The sequence below is a fragment of the Ochotona curzoniae genome, unplaced genomic scaffold, assembly GCF_017591425.1.
Source record: "Ochotona curzoniae isolate NIBS_2020 unplaced genomic scaffold, NIBS_Ocur_1.0 contig_1014, whole genome shotgun sequence".
Lineage (NCBI taxonomy): Eukaryota > Metazoa > Chordata > Mammalia > Lagomorpha > Ochotonidae > Ochotona > Ochotona curzoniae.
In genome coordinates, this window is record NW_024464920.1 from 12,048,873 (window position 1) to 12,073,591 (window position 24,719).

The 24,719-nt window shown below is 35.8% G+C and overlaps 1 protein-coding gene across 1 annotated transcript in view; it reads left to right on the forward strand.

The window, feature by feature from the left end:
* The window catches only part of EEA1 (early endosome antigen 1), a 111,039-nt gene that overhangs the window by 27,450 nt on the left and 58,870 nt on the right, over positions 1 to 24,719 (forward strand). Inside the window, exons 3-9 of the mRNA XM_040980883.1 lie at positions 11,011 to 11,138; positions 17,043 to 17,097; positions 17,207 to 17,272; positions 21,168 to 21,207; positions 22,089 to 22,202; positions 22,826 to 22,947; positions 24,513 to 24,668. Coding sequence (XP_040836817.1) covers positions 11,011 to 11,138; positions 17,043 to 17,097; positions 17,207 to 17,272; positions 21,168 to 21,207; positions 22,089 to 22,202; positions 22,826 to 22,947; positions 24,513 to 24,668 — 681 coding nt within the window. The remainder of the gene's footprint in view (positions 1 to 11,010; positions 11,139 to 17,042; positions 17,098 to 17,206; positions 17,273 to 21,167; positions 21,208 to 22,088; positions 22,203 to 22,825; positions 22,948 to 24,512; positions 24,669 to 24,719) is intronic.

Consider the following 24,719-nt stretch of genomic DNA (forward strand, 5'->3'; position numbering starts at 1 on the left):
GGAATGTGTCCTCTCTGTTTCATCCTGATTAAATGTTTCTCCGTCCATTTAAATGTATCCTTACCCTATTCCACCATCTTGATTCTTTATTTTTCTAAGTAGGCCATTTTCCCTTCCTTGGATGGCTATTTGTACTTTGGTTATCCTTTTTGTCACCATGCTTCTTATCCTCTTGTTTCCTCAGTCACCTTCATGGAGGAAATGGGAACCATCAAATAAACGTCCTTTTTTTTTATCATCACAAAAATATACATAAGTTGAATGGAAACTAATATATCCAGATGTGAGGATATAATGTAGTATGCATTTCTACTTCCAGACAAAGATAAACTTATAATGAAACTATTTACTATATCTTGACAATAGGATGCTGGACTCTCTGCCATTGTCCATGCCCGCAGTGATAGACATATGGCCATGTATGAAGAACTGTACTTTAGTAATGATATAGAGGAACTAGATGTGACGGGGGTGGGGGGAATGGGGAGGGGATAGGGGAAATCCTAGAAACCTATGGACCTGTATCATAAAATGATAATAATAATACTTAAAAAAACTGAAAAAAACCCAAGAAAATAAAGCAACACCTACAAGTGGCAGCCCCATTTCCCATCCAGCTACCTGTTTGTGGCCTGGGAAAGCAGTCGAGGACGGCCCAAAGCATTGGGACCCTGCACCAGCATGGGAGACCCAAAAGAGGCTCCTGGCTTCTGGCTTCAATCAGCTCAGCTTTGGCTATTGTGGCCACTTGGGGTGTGAATCAAAGGACAGAAAATTTTTCTCTCTGTCTCTCCTCTTTGTAAATCTGATTATCCAATAAAAAAAAGTAAATAAATCTTTAAAAAGAAGTACTATTTCTTTGGAGACTTATTTTCTTTCACACCTCTGTGATGTTTACCTCAGTGGTCTTACTGGGTCATGTTGTTGCTGTTGAGGAAGCAGTATGCTTTCTGTTTAATTGATGCTGTTTGCAGTAATCTTCATGTGTTCTTTTCGTTGTGTTTATAATTTTAGTCAGTGTAAACTTGCATTTATCTCTCGCTCATTTTATTGCTATGATTTTTTTATCTTGTTTATATCTCACTGAATTCCTTGTACACAAGGATGGTTTCTTGAAATGTTCTGGAAAAGTCTACATTATTGCTTCCATATTTGTTATTGACCTTGAAACCAGGATTAGATACATGTGAAAATTATCACTATCACTTCATTATATTATTTTAGTATTTTATATATTCCTTTTGAACTGTTTTCCATTGTATACAATTTTTAAAAATCTGTTACGCAAATAAATTAAATCTTTGCTTTGCTGTAGAGAGCATCTGTTGTTTAGTAAACTCATAAATTTGAAATGCCCTATTTTTCATTTCTAGAAGCTCTGCTTTTTCAAATCTGATCTTTTTGTTTCCACTAATTTCTTGTTATTTGCTCATATTCTCAAGTTTTCATCTAAATATAACAGAAGTGGGTATAATTTCTGTCTGGTAATGTTTTATAGTTATTTTTATGGTGTTGAACCCTTGTAGGATTCACTATTGATTCACTTTTCCTGCCTTATATTCTTGTGTGTTTCAAGCTTTTTTGTTTGTTTGTTTTGACTGTGAACTGTGTCTCTTGGGATTTTTCTCATGGGAGTTCTTTCTAGATGTGTTGACATATTTTCAGAGCAAATTTTTACTTTCTTTTGTTGGCTGCTGGATATACCACTAACTGAGACTGCCTTCAATGGAGTTCTTTGCTTGAAATGTTTCATGCTACACAGTAGCATGATCTAGTTGTGGGTTGATGGTGGTTATAACTGCTTCACTTTCCAAGGTCTCATTCAGTCCCGCTTTCTCTCTCTGCCTCTCCAAGGTTTGGTCCCTTTTACTTTTATTGTACCTTTTCTTCTCTGCTTAGAGTAGTTCTAGATTTTTCACATTGTGAATTTAGCAGCTATTTAAGTGGATTTTTTTGTATATTATGACCTCCAAGACACTCAGGAAATATTAAAGATGGAAGCTTCCTTTATGTTTATATGACAATTCATACTTTATCTTGTGTAATTTAGGACGTATATAATAAATAACATAAGAGGTGATATATCATTTAAATGTTAACAGGAAGTTCTCGGACTGTTAGTATATTGTCAAATGTATTATCTTTGTTCATCATTTAAAGATTATTTATTTGTCTTGGTTTGTAATACTATAATGAAATGTCATAATCTGGAGGTGGCCATTTGTCATATTAGTCTTTGGGTGCTGCCATACATATGGGACTTAAAAATTAAGTTCCTTGCTCCTAACTTCCCCAGTCCTGGCTATGGCTGGCATTGGAGGAGTGAATGAGTGGATGGTAGATCTCTGTCTATCTTTCACATAAAATAAATATTAAATTATAAACCTCACATAAGATTTTCAACAGATCTGGGCAATCTCATGCCTTTTGGTAATTATTTTCATCCAGGGATTCATTTACTTATTGATTTGGTTGCTGGAGATATAGAAGTGGATTAAATAATTGAGAAAAATCTATATCCTGGCAGAGCTTATGTTCAAGAAAGAGAGTTAAAAAGTAAACACACTAAAAGGTGTACTGAAAGGAGTTGTGAAAAAAGTTGCAATTTTAAGTGATTATGGGAAAATTTCTGGAAAGGGGTTAGCTCAGAAAGAACTGAATGAAGTGAGGAAGTGAGGAAATGAATCATGTGAATTTCTGGGGCAAAAATTTTGTAGGCATGTGAAGAAAGTGTCAAGTCACTGGGGTGGAATGCTTGGCATGTTGAAAAAAAGCAGCCAGCAGACCAGGAAGGCTGTAGCACAGTGAGAAAGAAGAGACTAAGGCAGTGATAATCAGACATCCCTGTTACTAGGGCCTTAAAAAGATTTTCTTTAAAGATTTGTTTTTTTTGCTTATTTAGTTTATAGGCAGAGCAAGAGTGAGAGCAAGAAAGAGGCCCTCTTCCATGCACTGGTTTACTTCTCAGCTGTCCACAGCAACCAATTCTGGGCCAGTCTAAAAAGCCAAGAACTGCGTCCTGCTCTCTTGCATGGTCAGCAGCGGCTTGTGTGTTTGGACCACAGACCATATTCTCATGACTAAACTTTTTTTTTTTCTTGACTTAATGAGCTATTCCAGATTTTTAATTGTTATCTTTCTTCTAGTCTAAATGTTTTTTTTTTTTTGGCTTTCTTTCTTTGTATCTTTAAGCATATATTTAATGACAGTATTTGTTGAGTATTTACACTATATCAGGCACTTTAATAAGCATTTTGTATATACAGAATTTAGTGCTACTATTGACCCTAATTTATAGATGAGGAAACTGACAGCTAAATAAAGTGGTTTCCTTAAGGTCTTATAGTCCGCATTGATAGATACTCGATCCACATCTATTTTAGCAAAACTTGTGAAATTATAACCTCTATCTTTTTTTTCACAACTGTCTTCACTTTACTTTGTTCTTACCGTCAGCCCCCTTATTTCTCATATTCCTCTGCTATTTAAAAACAATAGATTATTTGAAAGGTAGAAAATGAAAGAGAGATTCTTACCTTCTGATTAGTTCCCCAAATACCTGCAACCTGATACTGGAGCAAGTTGAAACCATGAGATGGGTATTCTATCTGGGTATTCCACCTGACTGACAGGGACCCAAGTGCTTGATCTGTCATCACTACTGCTATCCAAGGTGCACCTTAGCAGGAAGCGAGACTCAGAACCAGAGCAGTGCTTAAATCCAGCCTAAGCACTCTGACATGGGATGTGGACATTCCAAGAAGCATTTTAATGCTATGCTAAACACCTCATCCATTGCTAGTTTTATCTTACAAAATCTCAACTCATGAGTTAGTTTAACAATAACTTTTCAAAGCATACTGTTACAAATGGAGAATTGGAGAGATGCTTTGAAAATAGTTTTTATTCAGTTCAGAAAATTCAAAGGAAATTTCCTCTAGGAATGGATGTGGGTTAGAGTGAAAACTTAAGCTGGTGCAACATGGTAAAAACTAAAAATTGCTTTAATTCACAAAACCTCTTTATTGACAACTTTAGTTAACTTTCCACTAGTAGGTCTAAAATAAGTAGGAGCAAAGTGTTATAAGTAGAAATATTTTTACAATAGTATTTTGGACAAAAGAATATTCCAACAAAAGTACTAGGCACCTTAAAAAAAACAGTGCTAATTTATAGCATAAGATGGGAACTACTTTTAGAAGCCATATTTTGACAAAATTTTCTTGCATAGTTACTGTTTAAAAATTTCTCCTATCTACTAGAACAAGATGTGCTAATTATTTTTCTGTTAACATCTATTGGTGTTGTCTGTATTTTGTTTTATAGAAGTCTTTGTGTGTACCTCTAAAAGTTGTCATTTTACAGGGTTTCATCTGTCCATTATGTATGAAAAGATGTATAACTGCTATTGATTTGTCGGAGCATTACCAGGAAGTACACGGTGAAAATGAAAGAAGACAGGAACTTCTTAATGACTCCAGTGTTACTGTGGGTCCTGTATAATTTGTTCTAGCAGCTTGGTTATGGGTTGCTCAAAATAGCTTTGTTTTTCCTTGCTTTGGTGTTGCTTCACTTTTTATGGCATAAGGGAATATGGATTGTTTTAATTATGCATGCTTAATGGAAGGTTCAATAAGGACAAGGGGCTCTTGGGAAGTCTGCTTGGTGTCTCCTGTTTTTCTTTCTGTGGATTTGTAAATAAATTGTAAAAATTTAAGTTAAAATTTTTGCCTTATAAAATTTGCCATGGAATTTTTGAAATACAACGTGAATGACATTACTTCAACATGTATACATTAATATTTTGTTAATGCTGCATCGATAAATGTATTAAAAGTTTATGTTTGGGTGCTCTGATCTTCCATGGAGAGAGGACTGTATATGAACAGTTACTGTCCTTACTTGGGAAAATCTACAGCATTAGAACACGAAACTATGATTTTTTTTGAACCTGTGATTTTTTTTTAAAGTCCTTTAGACTTGAGGGTGATGACAGAATGACATACTCTAATCAGGAACAGTGAGCTCATCCCCCAAGTCTTTCCTGGCATTGTGAGACTGTTGCATATGTAAGGCTGTGAGTGAGTGTGTGTCACGGGAAGTCTTGCTGACTTTCAGCTGGAAACAATTTCTCAGATGATCCTGTTAAACATGTTGCTTCCTTGGAAAAGTACTATGACAGTCTTAAAATGACAAGAAATGTGTATTTTACTCAAGTCTTGTAGCAGAATGAAGCATTTTGTATCATGAAGACTAAAAAATAAGGCCCCTTTTTTTTTTTCCTGTGAGGTTATCATAACAGTCTTGTAAATCCCCACTTATTTAACACATTAGTGGGTACCTGTTATGAGGCAAGTGAAGGTAAGTGAAGGTGATAACAGAATCTCTATCCTCAGAAGTTTCTATGGTAGTTATTTGCAAAAAGAGTGCAAGGATTAATTCAATTTGATGGGTACATCAGGAAAAGCTTCACAGAGGAACAGTTAAAGCAGACATCCTCTAGGGTACAGGGGGAAATGGATGCATATAGGACTGTATCAGTTAAACTAGCTGGAGCAGTAAAACCAAAGATAGAGATATAGAAGATAATTGGAAATCTGCTTGACATTCTACCATTTCCAGAACTTGAGGACAAACAATCTCTGTTCTTCAAAGACTGTTCTTCTGAAAGGAACAGTCTACCTACTTGACACTTAAATTAGTTTCCATTTACCTAAAGAACACTTGGTGCAACATGAATACTCTGTCAAGTTGAGTTTGGGGATTCACTGGAAGAGGTGAATAATTACAGATATGCGAACCTTAAGAATAAGAAATGGATTGTTTTTTAATTTTAAGTAAACTATGTTTTGGAAGTTGATGACACAGTTAGGATGCTTAAGGGAAATGAGAATAGCTGGCTACTTCTGTTATTTTACTGTGATTTTATTATCTCTACTGGCAACCTCCATCTTCTTGGAGATGGTTTAGAAAATGTAGAGAAATCATCTGATATATCCACAGTGATATCACAAAGGTCATGAATTAAAGATCATGCACTCTGTTCATGGGTTCTCTCAAGCATTCATTCAAAGTTTATTTTACTTTTATTTTAAATCAGTGGTGTGACTTTAATGACTTATTTTTAAAATCTGTCATTTCCATCCCAAGCAGGATAGCAGTTCTTAGAAATATAATGCTATAGCTTCTTAGAAATAGCTAAAATATAAATTAAAATATAAAACAGGATATAGAAAAACTGTAACATATGATTATAAGAGTTAAAGAAACCTGCCAGAAGACACATATTCAGTGATTTATATCTATGGCCATGAGAAAACAAGCAAAGGTTTAATATCTATTTAAGAGGGTGAAGAAATATATGAATTTTAAAAGGATTTGCTTTTATCAAAATGTGATTATGGGAGATAATTTTTATAGCAAGATATGTATTATTGGCCTCTAAATTTCTCTTTAACAGATGGGCATTTGGCCAGGCTGTTAAGATGCCTGCATCCCATATCAGAGTGCTCTATGTTTGAGTCCCATCTCTGCTTCCAGTCACAGTTTCCTGTTGATGTACTCCTAAGTCTCAGTAGCACTTGCTGCTTCTGTGAGAGACCAGCATAATTCCAGGCTCCTGTTTTGGACATTTGGGGGCAGATGATCTCTGTCTCTATCTGCTTCTCTCTCTCTCTTAAATAACCATACAATGTAGAAAGTACTTGTTATGTCCAAAGTAATATATATTTTTTTAAAGATTTATTTTTATTATTTTTTCATTGGAAAGGCGGATATACAGAGAGGAGAGACAGAGAGGAAGATCTTCCGTCCGATGATTCACTCCCCAAGTGAGCGCAACGGGCCGATACTATGCCGATCCGAAGCCAGGAGCCTCTTCCGAGTCTCCCACGCGGGTGCAGGTTCCCAAAGCTTTGGGCCGTCCTCTGCTGCTTTCCCAGGCCACAGGCAGGGAGCTGGAAGGGAAGCGGGGCTGCCGGGATTAGAACCGGCGCCCATATGAGATCCCAGGCGTGCAAGGCGAGGACCTTTAACCACTTGCGCCACCGCGCCAGGCCCCAAAGTAATATTTTAACCAGTAAGGAAGCACAGATGTAAAAGATCCAGTGTGTTGTATAGTGTAGTGAATGCAGGAACTTGACAGGCCAGTGGGAGTGCTCTGGAGGGTGAAGGAATGCATGTAAGAGCACAATAATTTGAGAAACCATGATGTGCTCATAGTAGCATAGATTCTTCAGTGTAATTGATGTATGTTGTATAAAGTGAGGTGTCTGAAGATCATATGATGGGGCATTAGAGTGGGCACCGATGTTTAGCATTCATCCTAGGTGAGTTACTAGATTGGTCATGTGGGACATTGAACACCATGTTGATGATAAAGGTTAGAGTGAAATATTGAGTAATCTATTTTTACAAGGATTTCTGTAGTATCTTTATGTAGTGCAACATTTGTTAATGAGGGTGGGTGGAGCCTGGTTTGAGAAACACCATTTGGGATCCTGTTGTGGTTGATCTTGCCAAGAGTTTTCTGAGTGAACAGAGACATCTGCAGTGAGGATAGAAATAAGGAAGGAGACACATGTTGTATTGGAAGTGAGCAGGAAGAAGAGTTTAGTAAAACTTTAGACATCTAGTTCACATGAAAGGTAAATGTTGATGGGGAGAAGCAATTGGATAAAACGGTTGAGTTTGGATTTGTTGTGTTTGAGATGTCTGTGGGGTATAGGCAAAGAAGTGTTTGTCTGACTTACAGATCCAGAAAAATGCTGTAGAGTTTTGGCTAGATGTGTGGATTAGGGAGTCATTAGCACATAGGTGATAGTTGAATAAAAGCTGTCTGTGCTCAGAACCTTCAAAGTTAAGATGTAGTTACTTGTTGCTTAAGCTGCGGAAGTATGTTGAAGTTTCATTCTCGTACATATTCCATTTGTTTTTGCACCTGCAATGAGCATTTTAGAATTATAGTATACTTGAGGAAAGCAAATCAGTGTCAATTTTTTTATTTAATAAATAAATGTATGAAATGCCCCTGAATAAATTGTGTGAGGATGTGTTTTGGAGTTAAGATGACAGATAAGATGATAATATTTTTAATATTTAATTTGTTTTATTACAATTTCATAAGCTCTGGGATTTTCCTTTTCCCCTTCCCAAAATTCCACACCTCACTCATTTCCCCAATATCATTACAATAGTATAGCCCTTCATAATCAGTCATAAGTTCATGTGATTCTGTTGTCAAAGTGTATCCTGACATTGTAGGTATGAAGAGTGGCAGAGTCCAGCATCCTAGTGTCAAGATATATTTATCATATATTTTTTAAAGATTTATTTATTTATTGTAAAGTCGGATATACAGAGAGGCGGAGAGACAGAGAGGAAGATCTTCCGTCCGATGATTCACTCCCCAAGTGAGCGCAATGGCCGATGCTGTGCCAATCCAAAGTCAGGATCCAGGAACTTCTTCCGGGTCTCCCACATGGGTGCAGAGTCCCAAGGCTTTGGGCCGTCCTCGACTGCTCTCCCAGGCCACAAGCAGGGAGCTGGATGGGAAGTGGTGCTGCCGGGATTAGAACCAGCGCCCATATGGGATCCCTGGCGCGTTCAAGGCGAGGACTTTAGCCTCTAGGCCATGTTGCCAGGCCCTATTTATCATATTTTTTTCTTCCTGCTGTTGATTTTGTTTTATGGCTTTTTATTTATGAGGATGTATAGTAACTGTGTAATAGAGACTATCACGTCCAGATGTGAAGATAAAATGCAGTATGCATCTCTACTTTCAAATCAAAGGTGGATGATAGTATTTTTAAAGTTGAAATCTGGTAACATACTTTGAACATAAGCTTTGGAGTAAGAGCTCCTTAAAATTCTATGTTTGTGTGTATTTATGTGTGTGTATGCTTGAAGTGTGAGGAACAACTTTTGCATTATTTATATAAGCTTTGAGTACAATTTAGAGAGCAATTTAAAGGTGAAAAAGATTCGTTTGTAAGTTGAGTTAGCAATTCTGAAATAATGTATAATAATATTTTGATTACTATTGATGATTTGAAGGATACTGAAATGAAGTAAGGAATTTTCTGTTGGACCAACAGACAAATGAAACCAAAAATATTTTAGTCTTTGATTTGCTAATTCATTTTACAATCAGGTATTCTGATAATGTATTTTTCAGTGTCATCACTTATTCTCAAGAGAATATTTCACCAAGTTTGTAGTAAATGGATTTAAAATGTAAGTTTACTTAGGCATATTTTTGAAATCCATGCATATTTCATGTCTTAATGTAAAATTCATCTTATGAAAAAGTAATGTGTGGATTTAAAAAATACATTTTTGCATCAAAATAGCATCTTTTAATTCTCTTTTTCTGTATTTTTAAAATACCCTCATATTCTGCCTTTTCAGTTCCTTGAAGGCTGAAGCTGTGTCTTATCATTTGTGTCTTCTGTAGAACTTTTAAACATTTGAAATTATGGTCAATAAGTATTAATAAATTACTACAAGTTTAGCACATAAGAGGATTTATTTTAAGGAAGTCATTTTTAAGTGCAAGTAAAAAAGTACAAGAGACAGTAACATTCTGGAAAGAGCACAGGATTTGCTGAGCAGACTGTGCGTATCCTAGTGTAGTCAAGCTTGTGATGTTTATGGAGTTAATTAGCTTCTCTGAGATTTGTTTTTTTCTATATGGTGGAGATAGTAATACTTATTAATGATTTGTGAGATGTAAATGCAATTACATAAGGAAATGCCTCACAAATTTTAAGAACCGAATAAAGTGATCACAATCATCACTTGTTTATCTTACATCAAACTTTCATCTACAGCGGTTCCTTTTAAGTATTTTTTTAATGGCAAACACTATAAAAAGATATTGACTTTTCTGACTTCACCATGAAACTTAAAACATTGTCTTTACTATATATGATTAACTGCATTATATTGTAGAGTGTTTCACAAAAACTTGCAAGAGCGTGTTGATCCTGTTGTTTATTGATAAACACAACTCAAAATTTGTAAAACATCAGTATCAGCATTTTATCGCAGTATTCTTGTTGGGGGAAAGTTTTTGACGAGATGTATGTATTGGAGAGGCATCTTTAAAATCAATTAATTAGTTAAATTTATCTGAAAAATTGCAGAGAGAATGTGAGAGAGAGAAATCGTCCATTTTCTGGTTCACTCCCCACATGACTGTAATAGTGAGACCTGGGCCAGGCAGAAAGCAGGAGTCTGCAGCTCCATCCTGCTAGGCTCCTTATGGATGGTAGAGTGCTCAGCTTGGCCAGCTTCTGTTCCTTTCCTGTTCGTATTAGCAAGACACTGGATTGGAAGGCGTAGCCAGAGAGTCCGATCTAACAGACATTGGCTTAACCTAATGCACTGTAACACTGGCCCTTGGTTGGTAGTCCTCACCAGATAATATTTCTGTTTCTTATGTTTAGCAGGATTATACATTATTTTTAAGCTTTTATTATGTTAAATCTAGGTTAATAAATATGCTTACTGATTAAAATACTACTTTATACTTGTAGATAACTGGATTCTGTGGTATGAATAATTTAATGTATTACATTTTCCCTCTCACCAGAGAGCTTCTTTATGATTTTTTTTTTTAAGTTTTTACTTTTTTGGTTCTGGAGGAGTAGATTGGCCAGACAATATTTTATTAATGGGGATTTCTAAAGATAGGAAGAATATGATATCCTATCTTCTCAACTAATCTTGGTTAGAACTAACTTCTTAGTTAAGAATTTGATCTTGTGTTTAATTTATTCAGCCTAAAAGATAGTTAACAAAGATTTTCATTGTGTTTTGTGAAGTTTTATCAGAGCTGACATGATACCCATATATATCAGATTTTTAGCTTATCAGCATAAATGATAATTTATGTAATGACACCATTGATCTAAATAAAACATTCAGCTATATTTCAAAATATGCAAATAATTGTTTTTTTATAATGCGAACTGCTATTTTTGAACTTGTTTCTGCTTCTTCCTGTAGGGCTTCATCTGTCCGCAGTGTATGAAATCTCTTGGCTCTGCTGACGAGCTTTTCAAACATTACGAGGTAGTTCATGATGCTGGCAATGATTCAAGCCATGGAGGAGAGGCTCATCTCACTTTGAAGCGGTACAGTATAATACTTTGTGAACTGTGATGCGAGCTTTGTTAATCATGATCAGACTATGAAAACAATATTTCCATGTTGTTTAATTCTGTCCTTGTTTAGTGTGGCTGTTCTCCCTTATTGTTACAACCTGTTCAATCTTTCATCTGTGGTATCTGTACTACTCTCTTCAATATAATGTAAAGGTTTTGTTTCTAAGAAAGATGTGAGGTAACAAAAAAAGTTTAACTTAAAGTTAGCATTTATTTTAGTCTGTTAAAAAAAATTATGTACTTGATTTACTTGTTTTTATAGTAAGCTGTTACAATAGTGAACTTATCCGGGAATTAAAATGTTAATTCTTAATTTAAAAATGTTAGAAGTTCACTTTGTAATTATCAGCTTAATAAAGTCAAGTACACATTGTGCTTCTGGAAAACTTAGCCTGTTTTGAAAACTCAAACTAAATGAAAATATAGTTCCTTATAATAGCATTTAGCCATATGACTTGACTTTTCTTCTACTGGTGAGACTTCATGTCTTTAAACCCTCACTGAGGAAGACAGATTCGTTTAGAAAAGTTTTTTTTGCTTTTCTTTTTATAAGGTTTTTCTTGCTTTACTTATTTGAAAGGCAGAATTATAGAGAAGAGAGACAGAGAATCTTCCATTTGCTGGTTCACTCCACAAGTGGCCACACTGGCCAGAGCTGAGCCAATCTGAAGCTAGGATACAGGAACTTCTGAGTCTACTACATGTGTGCAGGGGCCCAAGGACTTCTTTCTCAGGCCACTAGCAGGGAGAGGGATTGGAAATAGAGCAGCCAGGCCATGCACTGGGATGCATGTGGGATGTTGGCGCTGCCGGCAAAAGTTTAGCACCATGGCACCTGCTCCTTCAAGCTTTTCTTTCTTTCTTTTTTTTTTTTTTGTAAGATTTATTTATTTATTGGAAAGTCAGATATACAGAGAGGAGGAGAGACAGAGAGGAAGATCCCCAGTCCAATGATTCACTCCCCAAGTGAGTGCAACGGCCGGTGCTACGCCGATCTGAAGCCGGGAACCAGGAACCTCTTCCAGGTCTCCCAGAGTCCCAAAGTTTTGGACCATCCTCGACTGCTTTCCCAGGCCACAAGCAGGGAGCTGGAGGGGAAGTGGAGCTGCCAGGATTAGAACCGGCGCCCATATGGGATCCCTGGCGCGTTCAAGGCGAGGACTTTAGCCTCTAGGCCATGGTGCCGGGCCCATGCTTTTCTTAACAGACATGTTCTCTGTTTCTCTGTAATTCTGACTTTCAAGAGAAACAAGCATGTCTTGAAAAAAAAAAAGAAATATTTTTTTGTTAAAATGCTATAATACAGGAGGTTTTCAATAAAAGAAAAGTATCACTGCCCAACTTTGTGATTAATAGGTAGTATAGAGCTACAAAATGTGATTTTTGATTTATTAAAATGTTTGGGAAAATGTGATTTGGGAGGAATAGGTGTTTATTTTTCATGAATGTTAGCATTCCTTGGTATTTTTATGCATAGGTGAATTTTGGCAACTGTTCTTTGGTCTTTTGTTAGAAAATAGATAAAATATGTAGTTATGTTAAATCACATTATAAATATTTTTTGTTTATTTTAATAAGATTTATTTGTTTATTTGAAATCATAGTTAGAGGGAGGTAGGGAATGATAAAAATAGAAGAAACTCCATCTGCTTGTTTACTCCCCAAATTTCTACAACAAGTGTTGTGGGACCAGGCCAAAGTCAGCAGCCCGGAGCTTCATCTGGGTCTTCCACACAGATGTAGGGGCCCAAGCACTTTGCTCATTTTCTGCTGCTTTGCTAGGTGCATTAGAAGAGAGCTGGAATGCAAGTGGAGTGGACAGTCTCCCACTGGCATGCGTGTGGGTGTTGTCATCAGAGGTGATAGCCGAATGTGCTGTGCCATAATACTGACTCCAGTATTTTTATGTTTAATATAAATTTGGTATAGCTAACATTTTGAGGTGTCAATTAGATCATTTTCAATAAGTGAACTTTCAACATAAAGGCATTCATAGTCTACACTTGTTCTTTTTTTTTTTATTACTCTACTGAATTAGTCTTATCTTCTCTGAAGCCTGGCTTTTGACCTTCTATCCTCCTGGAATTTGTTCCTCAAGGGTCAGCAGTAACCTAAATTATCTTCATTATTGTTTTACTTAGCCTCTATTTTAGTTATGTATTGCTGTATAACAACCTGCCCAGTGCTTGGTGATTTAAAACTATAGCACCCATCTTTAGTTGCCATAGAATTTCTAATTGCTAGGAAGGTCAGGAGATCCCAGCTGGCCTTCCATTCATGACTGGCAGTTGCTCGTGGATGCTTGCTGAGAGCTCAGCTGCGCTGTGTGCTGAAGTCCTCAGTTCTCCATTCTGTGGCCTCTGACTGTTTGAACTTGGAAACCAGGAATCGGGTTCCAAGAAGGAGCTTCCTATGAGGAGAAGCGGATGACGCCCATTTCCTTTAGGTCTGGTTCAAAATTGTTGGAGCCCTGCCTCTTCCACATTGTATGAGTTAAAGTAGTCACAGAACCGGCTCAGATTTAAGAAATCAAGAAATAAACTCTATCTTTTGCATTTAGTATGTAGCAAAGGGAGAAATTTGATGGCGGTCATCTTTGCAGATCACCAGAACTCTGCAAAATTTGACCCTGCTTTCTGCCCTTCTCCTTAGTCTTCTGATGTATCATGCCATTGTGATCTTTATCTGTTTTCTGTTTCACTCTTGTGCCATATCATCTTCCTGGGGATAATGTCTACCTTCACAGCTTCTTGTTAAACTACATCTTCAACCCCAAATTATCTCCCAAATGCTGAAGAGATGTTTTCACTAAGATGTTTCAAAGGCATCTTACTGTTGGCCTTTTGAAAGAAATCATATTTCCTTCGTAACCTAATCCTTGTCTTCTGTTACATCTTCCGGTGAACAACAGCAGTATGCATCTACCTGGCTACTAAAGCCAGGAAAGTAGGCACGTCCTTACTGACACATCTCATCTGTCACCTAGTTCAGATGCTTCTATTTCCTTAACAGTTCTTATGAATTATGTATTTAAAATGAGAATTTAATTGCTGTTCTAAACAGAATTTTGCTGGTTTTTGCTTGCTTATTAGACAGTAATTGTGTGTTTTTTTCTTTTTTTGCGTTTCATTGTCTGTTTTTTTTCCTTCTCCCTGAACCACTGCACTTACTAATAGTTTTATAACGCTGTAGAGAATATGTGACTATTGGTAGGAAATATATTTTAGATCAAAAGTGAAAATGACTGGGGCTCAAAATTTAAGTGATTCAAGAAGTTACATGGTAAAAATTGAGTTCTTTTCATCCCTTTTCCTTGGCTCTCTCTTCATTGGTTTCTTGTGTGTTCTTCAGAGTTAATTTATGCATACAAATGTAGATTTTATTTGTGTATAAAAATACATCGGTGTGTAAGCAGCTTACATAAAAGGCGCTAGTTCTACATTGTTCTATATGTTTTTATCTGTATCATATAGGTTTTTTTAAAAGCAATGCAAACAGAACTGTTTTATTTTTTATTAATATTTTTCTCCTCTTGAGTGTTCAGGGTATTTTTAGTACTTTGCAGCTAACATGTAATGCTGTGGCATGTGTCCTTATGGTGATATTGTATCTACATATTGGACTGTATCAAGTGTCTGGAGATAGTTTTAAAAGTTTCCCACAGTCTTTTGTCAATATCTGTTATTTGTTTTCATAAGTTACACATTTCAGAAGATTGTCTTTTGTGGCAAATTGCTTTTACAAATTTGTTGAAATAGTGCTTTTTAAGATTAAATTGAACAATTGTGATCACTGAATTAGAAGTTGAGTTGCAATTCTTTTCATAATTTCCTTATATTTTAACATGAGGCATTTAGGTATATTAATTTCTGTATCAATCATTTCAGTTTTCATGTAGAATTGGAAGGTTAATACATAATAGGGAAAAACCAGTAACAATTCCACACATTTGCGTTTACACATGAATATATAAGTGTCCTGTAGTTGATTTACAGTTTCTATAATCAGTTAAGTTCATAGAGCAACATTGTGGAAAGGCTGTGATGGTGGCACACACATGCATCATAACAAAGAAAGGAAAACTAAAGAAAACATTACAGAAAGATGTACTTTGAGAGTCAAAAAAACTTTCACAATCTAATTTTATTTTGATATGCAGAAAATTAAAGCCTAGTCCTCAACAATTACTTTCATCATAAGGCCCATTCCAGTCTTCTAGATAGCACTGACCGCTTTCTTTAAGCTTCTGTTTTTGTTTCTATCATAAAACTGGTCATGGATTTTTATACTTATTTGCATGTTTGTTTCCCTCATTAACCTGAACAACTTGAAAGTCCAACACAGACAGTATATGCCTGTTGAATAATGAGTGAATGAATGCATTAAGATAATTTTTTTGTTTTCAATATTGTTTACATAACTGAGGGGGATGCACACTCATGTAGGCCTCCAATTAGGGTGCAGAAGGTTGACTTATGGAGAAAGGTGGGTAGAACAAATGTTGCAATTTTTTTCTTCTGCTTTGTGTGTCAGTGGTGTGGGGAATGAGCTTGACCTGGCCAGCACCCCTTTATGGTTCTTTGTGTACCAACGGGTGCTGTGGCCTTGCCCAGTCCAGCTTGCCCCTGGATCTGGCCCACATTTATGTGGACGGGTGCTGGCCTGACCTGCCCTCAGCCCCAGTTCTCACACACACCAGTGTGAGCTGGAGCCTCACTAGGAAAGTTTCGCACTTCCCTACTAGCCCTGGATATTGGTGCATGCCAACTTTGCTTGCCAGCAGGTGCTACAGCCCAGCCTGACAAAACCTGCCCTCAGTTCTGGCACTTACTGGTGGGTGATTCTGCCTAACCCAATTCTGCATCCATTCCAGCTCTCGCTGGCAGATGCTACACCTTGCCCACTCCCTGACCCAGGTCTCATGTAAACTGGTGGATGCCATTGAATGAATAAATTATTTACTGACTGTAAAGGTATAGGACTAATTTCTTCTCCAGTATATTTGTTTTTGTTGGCAATTTCTTCCTTTTTTGTGATTTTATTCTCACCTCCATCAAGAACAAATTCCAGTCTCGTTTTCTTTAACTTCAGCTTGTATCTTTTACTTGTGCTGGAGTGGACTTAGAACTGATCCTATTACTTCCTTTAGAAGAGGACCACTCAACTTGAGTATTCTTAATCAACTTCCATTCCATTTTCGTTTTTGTCTGTGTTCTATCATGGCTGTTATTGATAGTGGCAGGGAACAAGGGAATATCTTTCTGCTGTTAACAGTCCAACAAATGAATACATGTTCTTTCCATCCACAATCTTATGAGCTCCCTCCTGCATTAGGGCCTAGAGTGGTCTACTCATTATTCTTTGTCAGTATGAATCTTGGGCGAGAATAGAATAGAATATGAATATATTCTCAAACAGGACAGAGTATGTCATACAGACGAAATGAAGCATTGTGTGGAAGATAAGTCAAAGGAGTGGAGAGTGATAGGACAGGGACTAGATTAGGCAGATTCTGTAGTCTTTGTAATTATGAGTTTACATTTTATGCTAACTGCCATATGTAGCTGTTGATACTGATTGTTGATAAATATGTGGAAGATAATTTGTTTTTGGCTCAGACACTTAAATCTCAGTAAATGATTATTTCTAAGAGAGATTTTTTTCCTTTTAATAGTAGTGAGGTTTAGGAATAATGCTGTTGTTAAGGTTTTATGTATATTTCACCATGCATGAAATCTGTAGAGGTTTTTAAAAAATAATCAAGAAAACTATAATAATAATCACATGTAGTTGCTAGCTATCATTTAACAAATGATTACATTGTTAATTAAAGAACATTAATTATGAATTCCTTTTTTTTCTATCTGTGTTTAGTGATGACATAACACTACTCAGACAAGAAGTCCAGGACCTACAGACTTCACTTAAGGTTTGTACAAAAATTATTATACTTGTTTATTATATTTGTTTATTATACTTGTCAGTATTTCAGGTAATAAATATTTTAAAATTTATTAATTAAAAATCTTCTTCACTAGGAAGAAAAATGGTACTCAGAAGAATTAAAGAAAGAATTAGAAAAATATCAAGGGCTGCAACAGCAAGTAACTGCTTTTAAATATTTGAAGCATGCTTATTATTTATTTTCATTTCACTTACGCATAATACTTTTTATAAGCAAATGGTCTGTATGAACAACATTTTAATTTATTTTCCTGTGTTTAATAGTGTGTGAAGTATTTTTTTTTCAATTTATGGGAAAGCAAATAAATACCTGGCAAGTAGAGATGTAACATCTTAAAGGTCTTCCATCAGTAATCAGGCTGGCTGTGGATCTTTTATTTTTTTTCAATACTGGCATTATTCTGTTTTATGTCAATAAACATAAATGATTAAAAATTATAGGTTCAAACAGTAATGAATCTGCTCAAAAAATTTATGTTTGTGACAAATTAGAAGACAGCTTGGGAATGACTAAAATGTCTGCTGTTAGGTAAAAAAAAATCCTGTTGGCTGTTTATATACATTATATGTAAACAATATTAGTTTTGTTTATTTTTTTAACTATTCAATAGGCTGGGATGCAGGAAGGGAGAAAGTGGGTGCAGGAGCAAAAGGGAGCAAACAGGGCTCCCTCCCCAGATGGATGTAACAGCCAGATCCGGGCCAAGCCAAAGCCAAGAGCCAGAAGCTCTCTCCTGATCTCCCACAGGTTTGATGGGGGCTCAAGTACCTGAGCCATCTTTGGTGCTTCCCCAGGCACAGTAGCAGGGAGCTAAGTCAGAAGCAGAGCAGCCAGCCAATAATCCTCCAATTCGAGATGTCAGTGTTGAGTGGCAGCTTAACCTTTCACAGGGGGTATCATTGACCCCTTTATGTATTATTTTTATGTTACTAAATTCATACAATGTATATACAGTCATGTACCACATACCAATGAATTGATCAACAATTGACCACATATCCAACAGTGGTCCCATAAGATTATGATCGAGTTGAAAACTTCTTATTCTCTGTTGGTGTAATAGACATTATAATATTATAGGACAACGTACTGTTTGTGCTCATGTTAATGCTAATGTAAAGAAATCTGTGCTGCTTGTCATAGAAAAATATACAGATTTTAATTATGTATATTATATAATACTTGATAATAGTAATAAGTAACTATGTTCTTTTTTATGTATTTACTATAGTGAAATTATCATTTTAGAATGTATTCCTTCTACCTATTAAAAAAGAAAGCTAATATTCTAGCAAGAAGGAATTCAGCAAGAAGGCATTGTTATTCTAGAATGTGACAGTGCATGTTGCTGCTGCTGAAGACTTCCCAGTGCCAGGTTTAGGAACATTTATTCTGCCAAAGACCATTTAGATATTTATAAAATCATTTGTGGGCCACAAAATATTATCAGCTTAAAAATTAGCCTGCTGTAAATTTACTTCTTTGTCTTGGCTCAGCTGCAGCCACTGTGACCATCTGGGCATTGCACAAGTAGATAGAAGAATTCTTACCTTCTGCTTCTCTGTGTCTCTGTCACTTGGCCTTTTAAAACAGACAAAACATTCTTTAAAAATAGTAACACATTGAAAAAAGCAGAAGAAACAGTGGTGTCAAAAGTGATTTTTCTCTGAGTTGACTTCTTTTGATGGCTTAGATTCTTTATAGTGTATATTCTAAATAAATATGATGTTCATTTATTAGTTTTATGTCAAAATTATATTGGCTGTATGCTAAAGTAAAGCAAGAATCAAAGACAATAAATCTGACCAAGTCCTTAGTCTTAATTTGTTAAAATAGATACCCTTCAACAGTAGTTTTAATATTTTTGTGAAGTATTTGTAATCCCTTGGCACATTGCCTTTCATTTGGTAATCTAAAAAGAATTGGAGAAGGAAAAAGTGAATAGTAAGATATCAGTCTTACTGCTATTCAACTTCTTTAATCAGAAATTCAGCTTAACATAAAAAAATTTAGTAACCTAAAATCCATATAGATCATCTATTTGTGATTCATATAGGAAGGCACTTAAAAAGTTTGTAAACAGAGCCCAGTGTGGTAGCCTAGCAGCCAAAGTCCTTGCCTTGCATGCTGTGGTTCTAATCCTGGAAGTCCCGCTTCCCACCCAAGTGCCTGCTTGTAACCTGGGCAAGCAGTTGAGGATGGGCCAAAGCCTTGGGACACTGCATTCGTGTGGGAGACCTGGAAGAGGCTCCTGGCTCCTGGCTCCTGGCTCCTGGGCTCCTGGCTTCGGATTGGCTTGGCTCCAGCTGTAGTAGCCATTTGGGGAGAGAATCATTGGATGGAAGATCTTCCTCTCTGTAAATCTGACTTTCCAATAAAAGTAAATACATTTCTAAAAAAATAAGTTTATGAAGTAATGAAATTCAAACATAAGCCTATTTTGGTCCACAAAAATGGAAATCCATGCATACTTTCATCATATCATATATTTTCCATGGATTCTTTGATGATCTCTGGTAGCTGCTGCTAATTGTCCTTCAGATTCTCCTAGGGTTATATTATTTTACATGGCTGAAAACACAGAGTAAATTGTATACCATATTAGAGATGATTATTTCACATTTAAGAAATTTAAGTAATTCAAGGTGTAAACTACCTTGGCAAAAAAAATTATCCTTAAGGGAAAGTGTATTTAAATATTGGTTATGCATAAGAATTAAGATTTCTAAAACTAATTTATAAGGAAATTAAAATGTTCACCAGAAATATCTTACTGTGTAAGATTTTTTGAAACATGAGAATAATGACACAGTAGGATATTATTTTGTTCCTAATGCATGTGATAAGTTAAAACTTAAAGGAATATGTTCCTCATTTCTGGTTCTTTTAAAGATGATTTATGATCCTGAATAACAAGTTTATACTTTTTAATAGTAGATGCATTAATGGTGATAGTTCAATGTCATATTTTAGTTTATCCAGATTTTCAAAATAGATGCTTTACATTATTGCAAGAAGTTTGTCAAAGTTTGGTTTCATAAAGCACATGGTTTCTGACCAAGGAGAAAATTTTGTTAGGTTTAGTGGCTTCAGATGTAGTAGAATTGTGTGAACACATCTCACAAAAACATGGCAATAGATGAGCAATGTTAATCACATATTAAATTAGTTCCAAAATTATAGACAGGTCTCTGTGGGACGTGAAGTCTAATTAAAGTTTGAGGCATACCTTTCTTTTTTTAATGAGTTGTTTCTTTGGAGTGATGGTGTTCAGGGCTGATGTGGCCCGGTGTCAGAGAGGCGGAAGCTGTTGATCTTGGAGAATCGGCAGGCACAGCACAGCTTGCCAGAACACATGCTCTGAGTGTCAGAGATGCGTGCAGTAAAGTGTCCTTTGCCACAGTTCTCCGTGTGCCTGTCGGGGTCTTCAGAGTATATGTTTTGAAATCCAAAAGATGAGATCAGTGTTTCACGTTTGAGAACCTTAAGATCTTAAGTTGCGTTTTTCAGTAATGATGGAGTTCTCCACAGGTCATTACATATGGGATCTGTTAGAAGCTCAAGGAGAAAGAGGGATATACTTTAAATTCTTATTATAACAAACATGTATCATTCACATAGCGAACTGCATTTAGAATGATTTCAGAGCTACATAGTAGGACCGAATCTTACCAGCTGACTTAAATGCATGTGTGTGTTTTAGCACCTATGTTTATACTGATAATAATCTACATTATTTATAATCATTTACTATTTATTATTACTAAATTCATGGATGTTAAGGTCCTGTCTACTGTAAGACTCACAGCAACTTTTTAAAAAAAGATTTATTGAATTTTATTTGAAAGGCAGAATTACAAAGAGGGGAGACAGACAGATCTTCCTCATCTGGAAGAACGGCCACTTTTGCTTTGAGCAAAATCTTGCTAGTTACCCAACAGAATATGGTTTTCAGAGATTTTTAACATTGTCAGTTGTAATTGTATTTTTTATTTTCCTTTTAATACATATTTATGTCTTTTGTTTTCGTTGAGGAGGCTAAACCTGATGGGCTGGTTGCACATTCATCAGCAGGTAACCTCACTTAAAGCAGAATTTTTTTGTTTTTCTTCTTTGCCATCTCTCCTTTTTTCCCTCCTTTTTCCTACATATCTGGAAAATGAATTTTGTTTTGGGTTTTACTTAATGGCTCTGAAACACTGAAGATATGATTATATTTTAGGTTTAGAAAGCAAGCCATGAGCTTTATTGTTGAATTAATAAGTAAATACTATTTGGGGTTCATTATATAAGCTAGAGATAAGTCTGTGGAATGTTACATTAATTTTACTGAAATATGAAATAAAGTTCAATATGAAAATATGAAAATTTAGGTTTATGTTAAAGAGTTAATACAGTTTATCCCTTAGTAAAATGTTGATACTACCACCTGTCTGTAGCTGACGACTTTTTAGTGTATAATGTAATTTTAGGGATTCTCTTTCTTAAAGAATGAAGTAGTATATACAGTGATTACATATATAAGTTGATTGATTTTTCAGTTTTTGATTGTTCTTAACTGCTTGAAAACTAACTTTAACCAAAAAAAAAAAGGTATTTTTCTATGGTTGGTGTATTGCTATGAAGTAAGTAACTTGTGAATTGTGAAATCATGAGAACTTTGAAACAAGCATTTGTAGACTAAAAAAAAAAAAAAAAAGAAAACCTAAAAAAACACAAGTATTCGCACATTGTTTTGAGGTGATTCTCAGTATTGTTTTATGCTTAAACTATTATTTGTACCTTAGTCATAACGGACATGTTGAATTTCTAATAAAAATACTTTTTGTAATTGGCTATTAAACTTAATGTTGAATGTCTTAGCTAAAATGCATACAGTACAATGATGATAAATAATACAAATTTATCATGTATAAGTAGCATTATATTTAAATAACTGATATATGTTTTTGTAGAAATACAGTCTTTAGAACAACAATTAGAAGAAGCCCAAACAGAAAATTTTAATATTAAGCAAATGAAAGACTTATTCGAGCAGAAAGCAGCCCAACTTGCGACTGAAATTGCAGGTAATTTGAATCAGAGCTTTTTAGCCATTAAGTCCGTCTTTACCTTTTTACCATGATAAGTCTCAGAAATAAACATAGTGGGTTGGTGTGTTAAGCCTTTGTTCCAGACTGCTGTCATGCTGAGTGCGGTTTGACCTCCAAGATACTATGCAGGTCGTTTTGTCCTCCCGTTGCCTCCCTTTAAAGCATTGAAATTTCCCTTGTAGAGTCTTCCTAAAATTTGTAAATCTTTTGTGGTATGTTTGAGGATTAAACAGTAGCATTTAAGTGCAATTTATTAAATATTATATGTGTGTAAACCTTAGTTATGCTATCAGTCATGTATCTTGTTTTATAAAGTACGATCTGTTAGAAAAGGTACTACTGTTATTAAACCTGGAATTAAATACTAATTAGTAACAGGGTTGTTAGAATTTATGAAGTCAGAAACCTTTGTGTATTTTTAGGCTTATTATTTAATGCAATCAGAAGTATAGTTTTACTGTATTTATAGTTATCTAAGGAATCTGAATTTGAATTAGAGTGATATATGGGTATACAGAGAAGTATATAGGAATTCACAAATTATGCTCCCCCAGAATTGGTATTATGAAACTAGTACTTATACAACTATCTTTACATAGATGTTAAATCAAAATATGATGAGGAAAGGAGTCTTCGAGAAGCCGCTGAACAAAAAGTGACACATCTGACAGAAGAGTTAGACAAAGGGACAGCTCTCATTCAAGATCTGAAGACTGAGCTGGTAATTAGGAACTGTGTGTTAGGATGTACTTTCATTCTTTTCTAAATAAAAACTGAAATATGTGTTCTGAAGAAGTATTTAAAATGTAGTTTAAATAAAAATGAGGAATTAGAAAACTCCCTATATGTTGCCACTTACATTTGTGTATATTGTATGTATGATTTTTAAATAAAAATGGAATATTGTATAATATTGCCAAAACATTTTCATTGTTTCTACACACACACACACACACACACACACACACACACACACTTATATATTGTTTCCAAATCTATTTCTTCAAAGATTTACTTTATATATATTTGAAAGACAGTTACAGGCACCCAGCGCGGTAGCCTAAGCGGCTAAAGTCCTCACCTGGCATGCATCAGGATCCCATATGGATGCAGTTCTAATCACAGCAGCCCCACTTCCCATCCAGCTTCCTGCTTGTGACCTGGGAAAGTGGTCAAAGACAGCCCAGTGCCTTGGGACCCTGCACCTGCGTAGGAGACCTGGAAGAGGCTCCTGGCTCCTGGCTTTGAATCGACTCAGTACTGGTTATTGTGGTCACTTGGGGAGTGAATCAATGGATGAAAGATGTTTGTCTGTGTCTCTCCTTCTCTCTGTGTATCTGATCTTGCAATAAAAATAAATGAATCTTTAAAAAAAAGACAGTTACAGAGCAAAGGAGAGATACAGAGAGAATTTTCATCTGCTGATTCCCTCTCTAAATGGTCTCAGTGGCCAAAACTGAGCTCATCTGAGGCCGACAGCAGCCAGGAGCTTCCTCTGTGTCTCCCATGTGGGTGGAGGGGCTTGAGGACTGAAGCCACAAACAGGAAGCTGGATAGGAAGTGAAGCAGCTGGAACTCGAGCCTGTAGTCATACGGATGCCAGGTGAGCCCACTACACCATGGTGCTGGCTCCATCCCATTATATGGATCTTTGATTTTCACATTACTTAGCTTTTTAATTTTATAAATGCATTAGGATTTGAATTTTTCTGGCTGAGTGCCTAGCTTTCCTTCCAAGTTGAAGAGGCGTAAAACCAGTCACTATATTCCCTCTGTAACTGTTTTCATTGCTACCATATCTCTTCAACAGTTTCCCCCAGTCATAACAACTTTAATCTGTCCTTGAGTTCTTTCCTTTGCGTAGGACTCAACAAAAATTTGAACAAATGAATTAACTGCCTCTAATCTGCAGCGAAAATTAATTATGCTTTTATGCTGCTGCTTTATTTCCATTACTAGTTTCCTGTGATAGAAAAGAAAGGAGTCTTATTTGTAACGTTAGTGTTTTGGCCCATGTATGTAGTTTGTGAAGGACAGGAAAGCAAACAAAGCGGAAGTGATAATTGTGGATTTGCTAAATTGTACCTTGAATGGTAACACTAGTACACAGAAGACGGAATGGGAAGGGGAGGTGGCCCATTGGAGGAAAGATAGCAGTGTCAGATGCTTAATCCAAAAACTCATAATAAGGATTGTCTTCATTTTGGTTTCTTTTTACGGAAGCAGGCCTATGATGGTTATTATTTTATTTTTTTGCTGCGCTAATTAAAATGTGTTGCATCCCAGCTTCAGAGACCTGGCATAGAAGATGTTGCTGTGCTGAAGAAAGAACTAGTACAAGTTCAAACACTAATGGATAATATGACCTTGGAACGTGAGAGAGAATCTGAAAAACTGAAAGATGAATGCAAGAAATTACAAGCAGAATACGCCAACTCAGAGGTAATACAATTTGCTGAGCCTGTACTCATATAGTGTACATAGTGGGTTTAG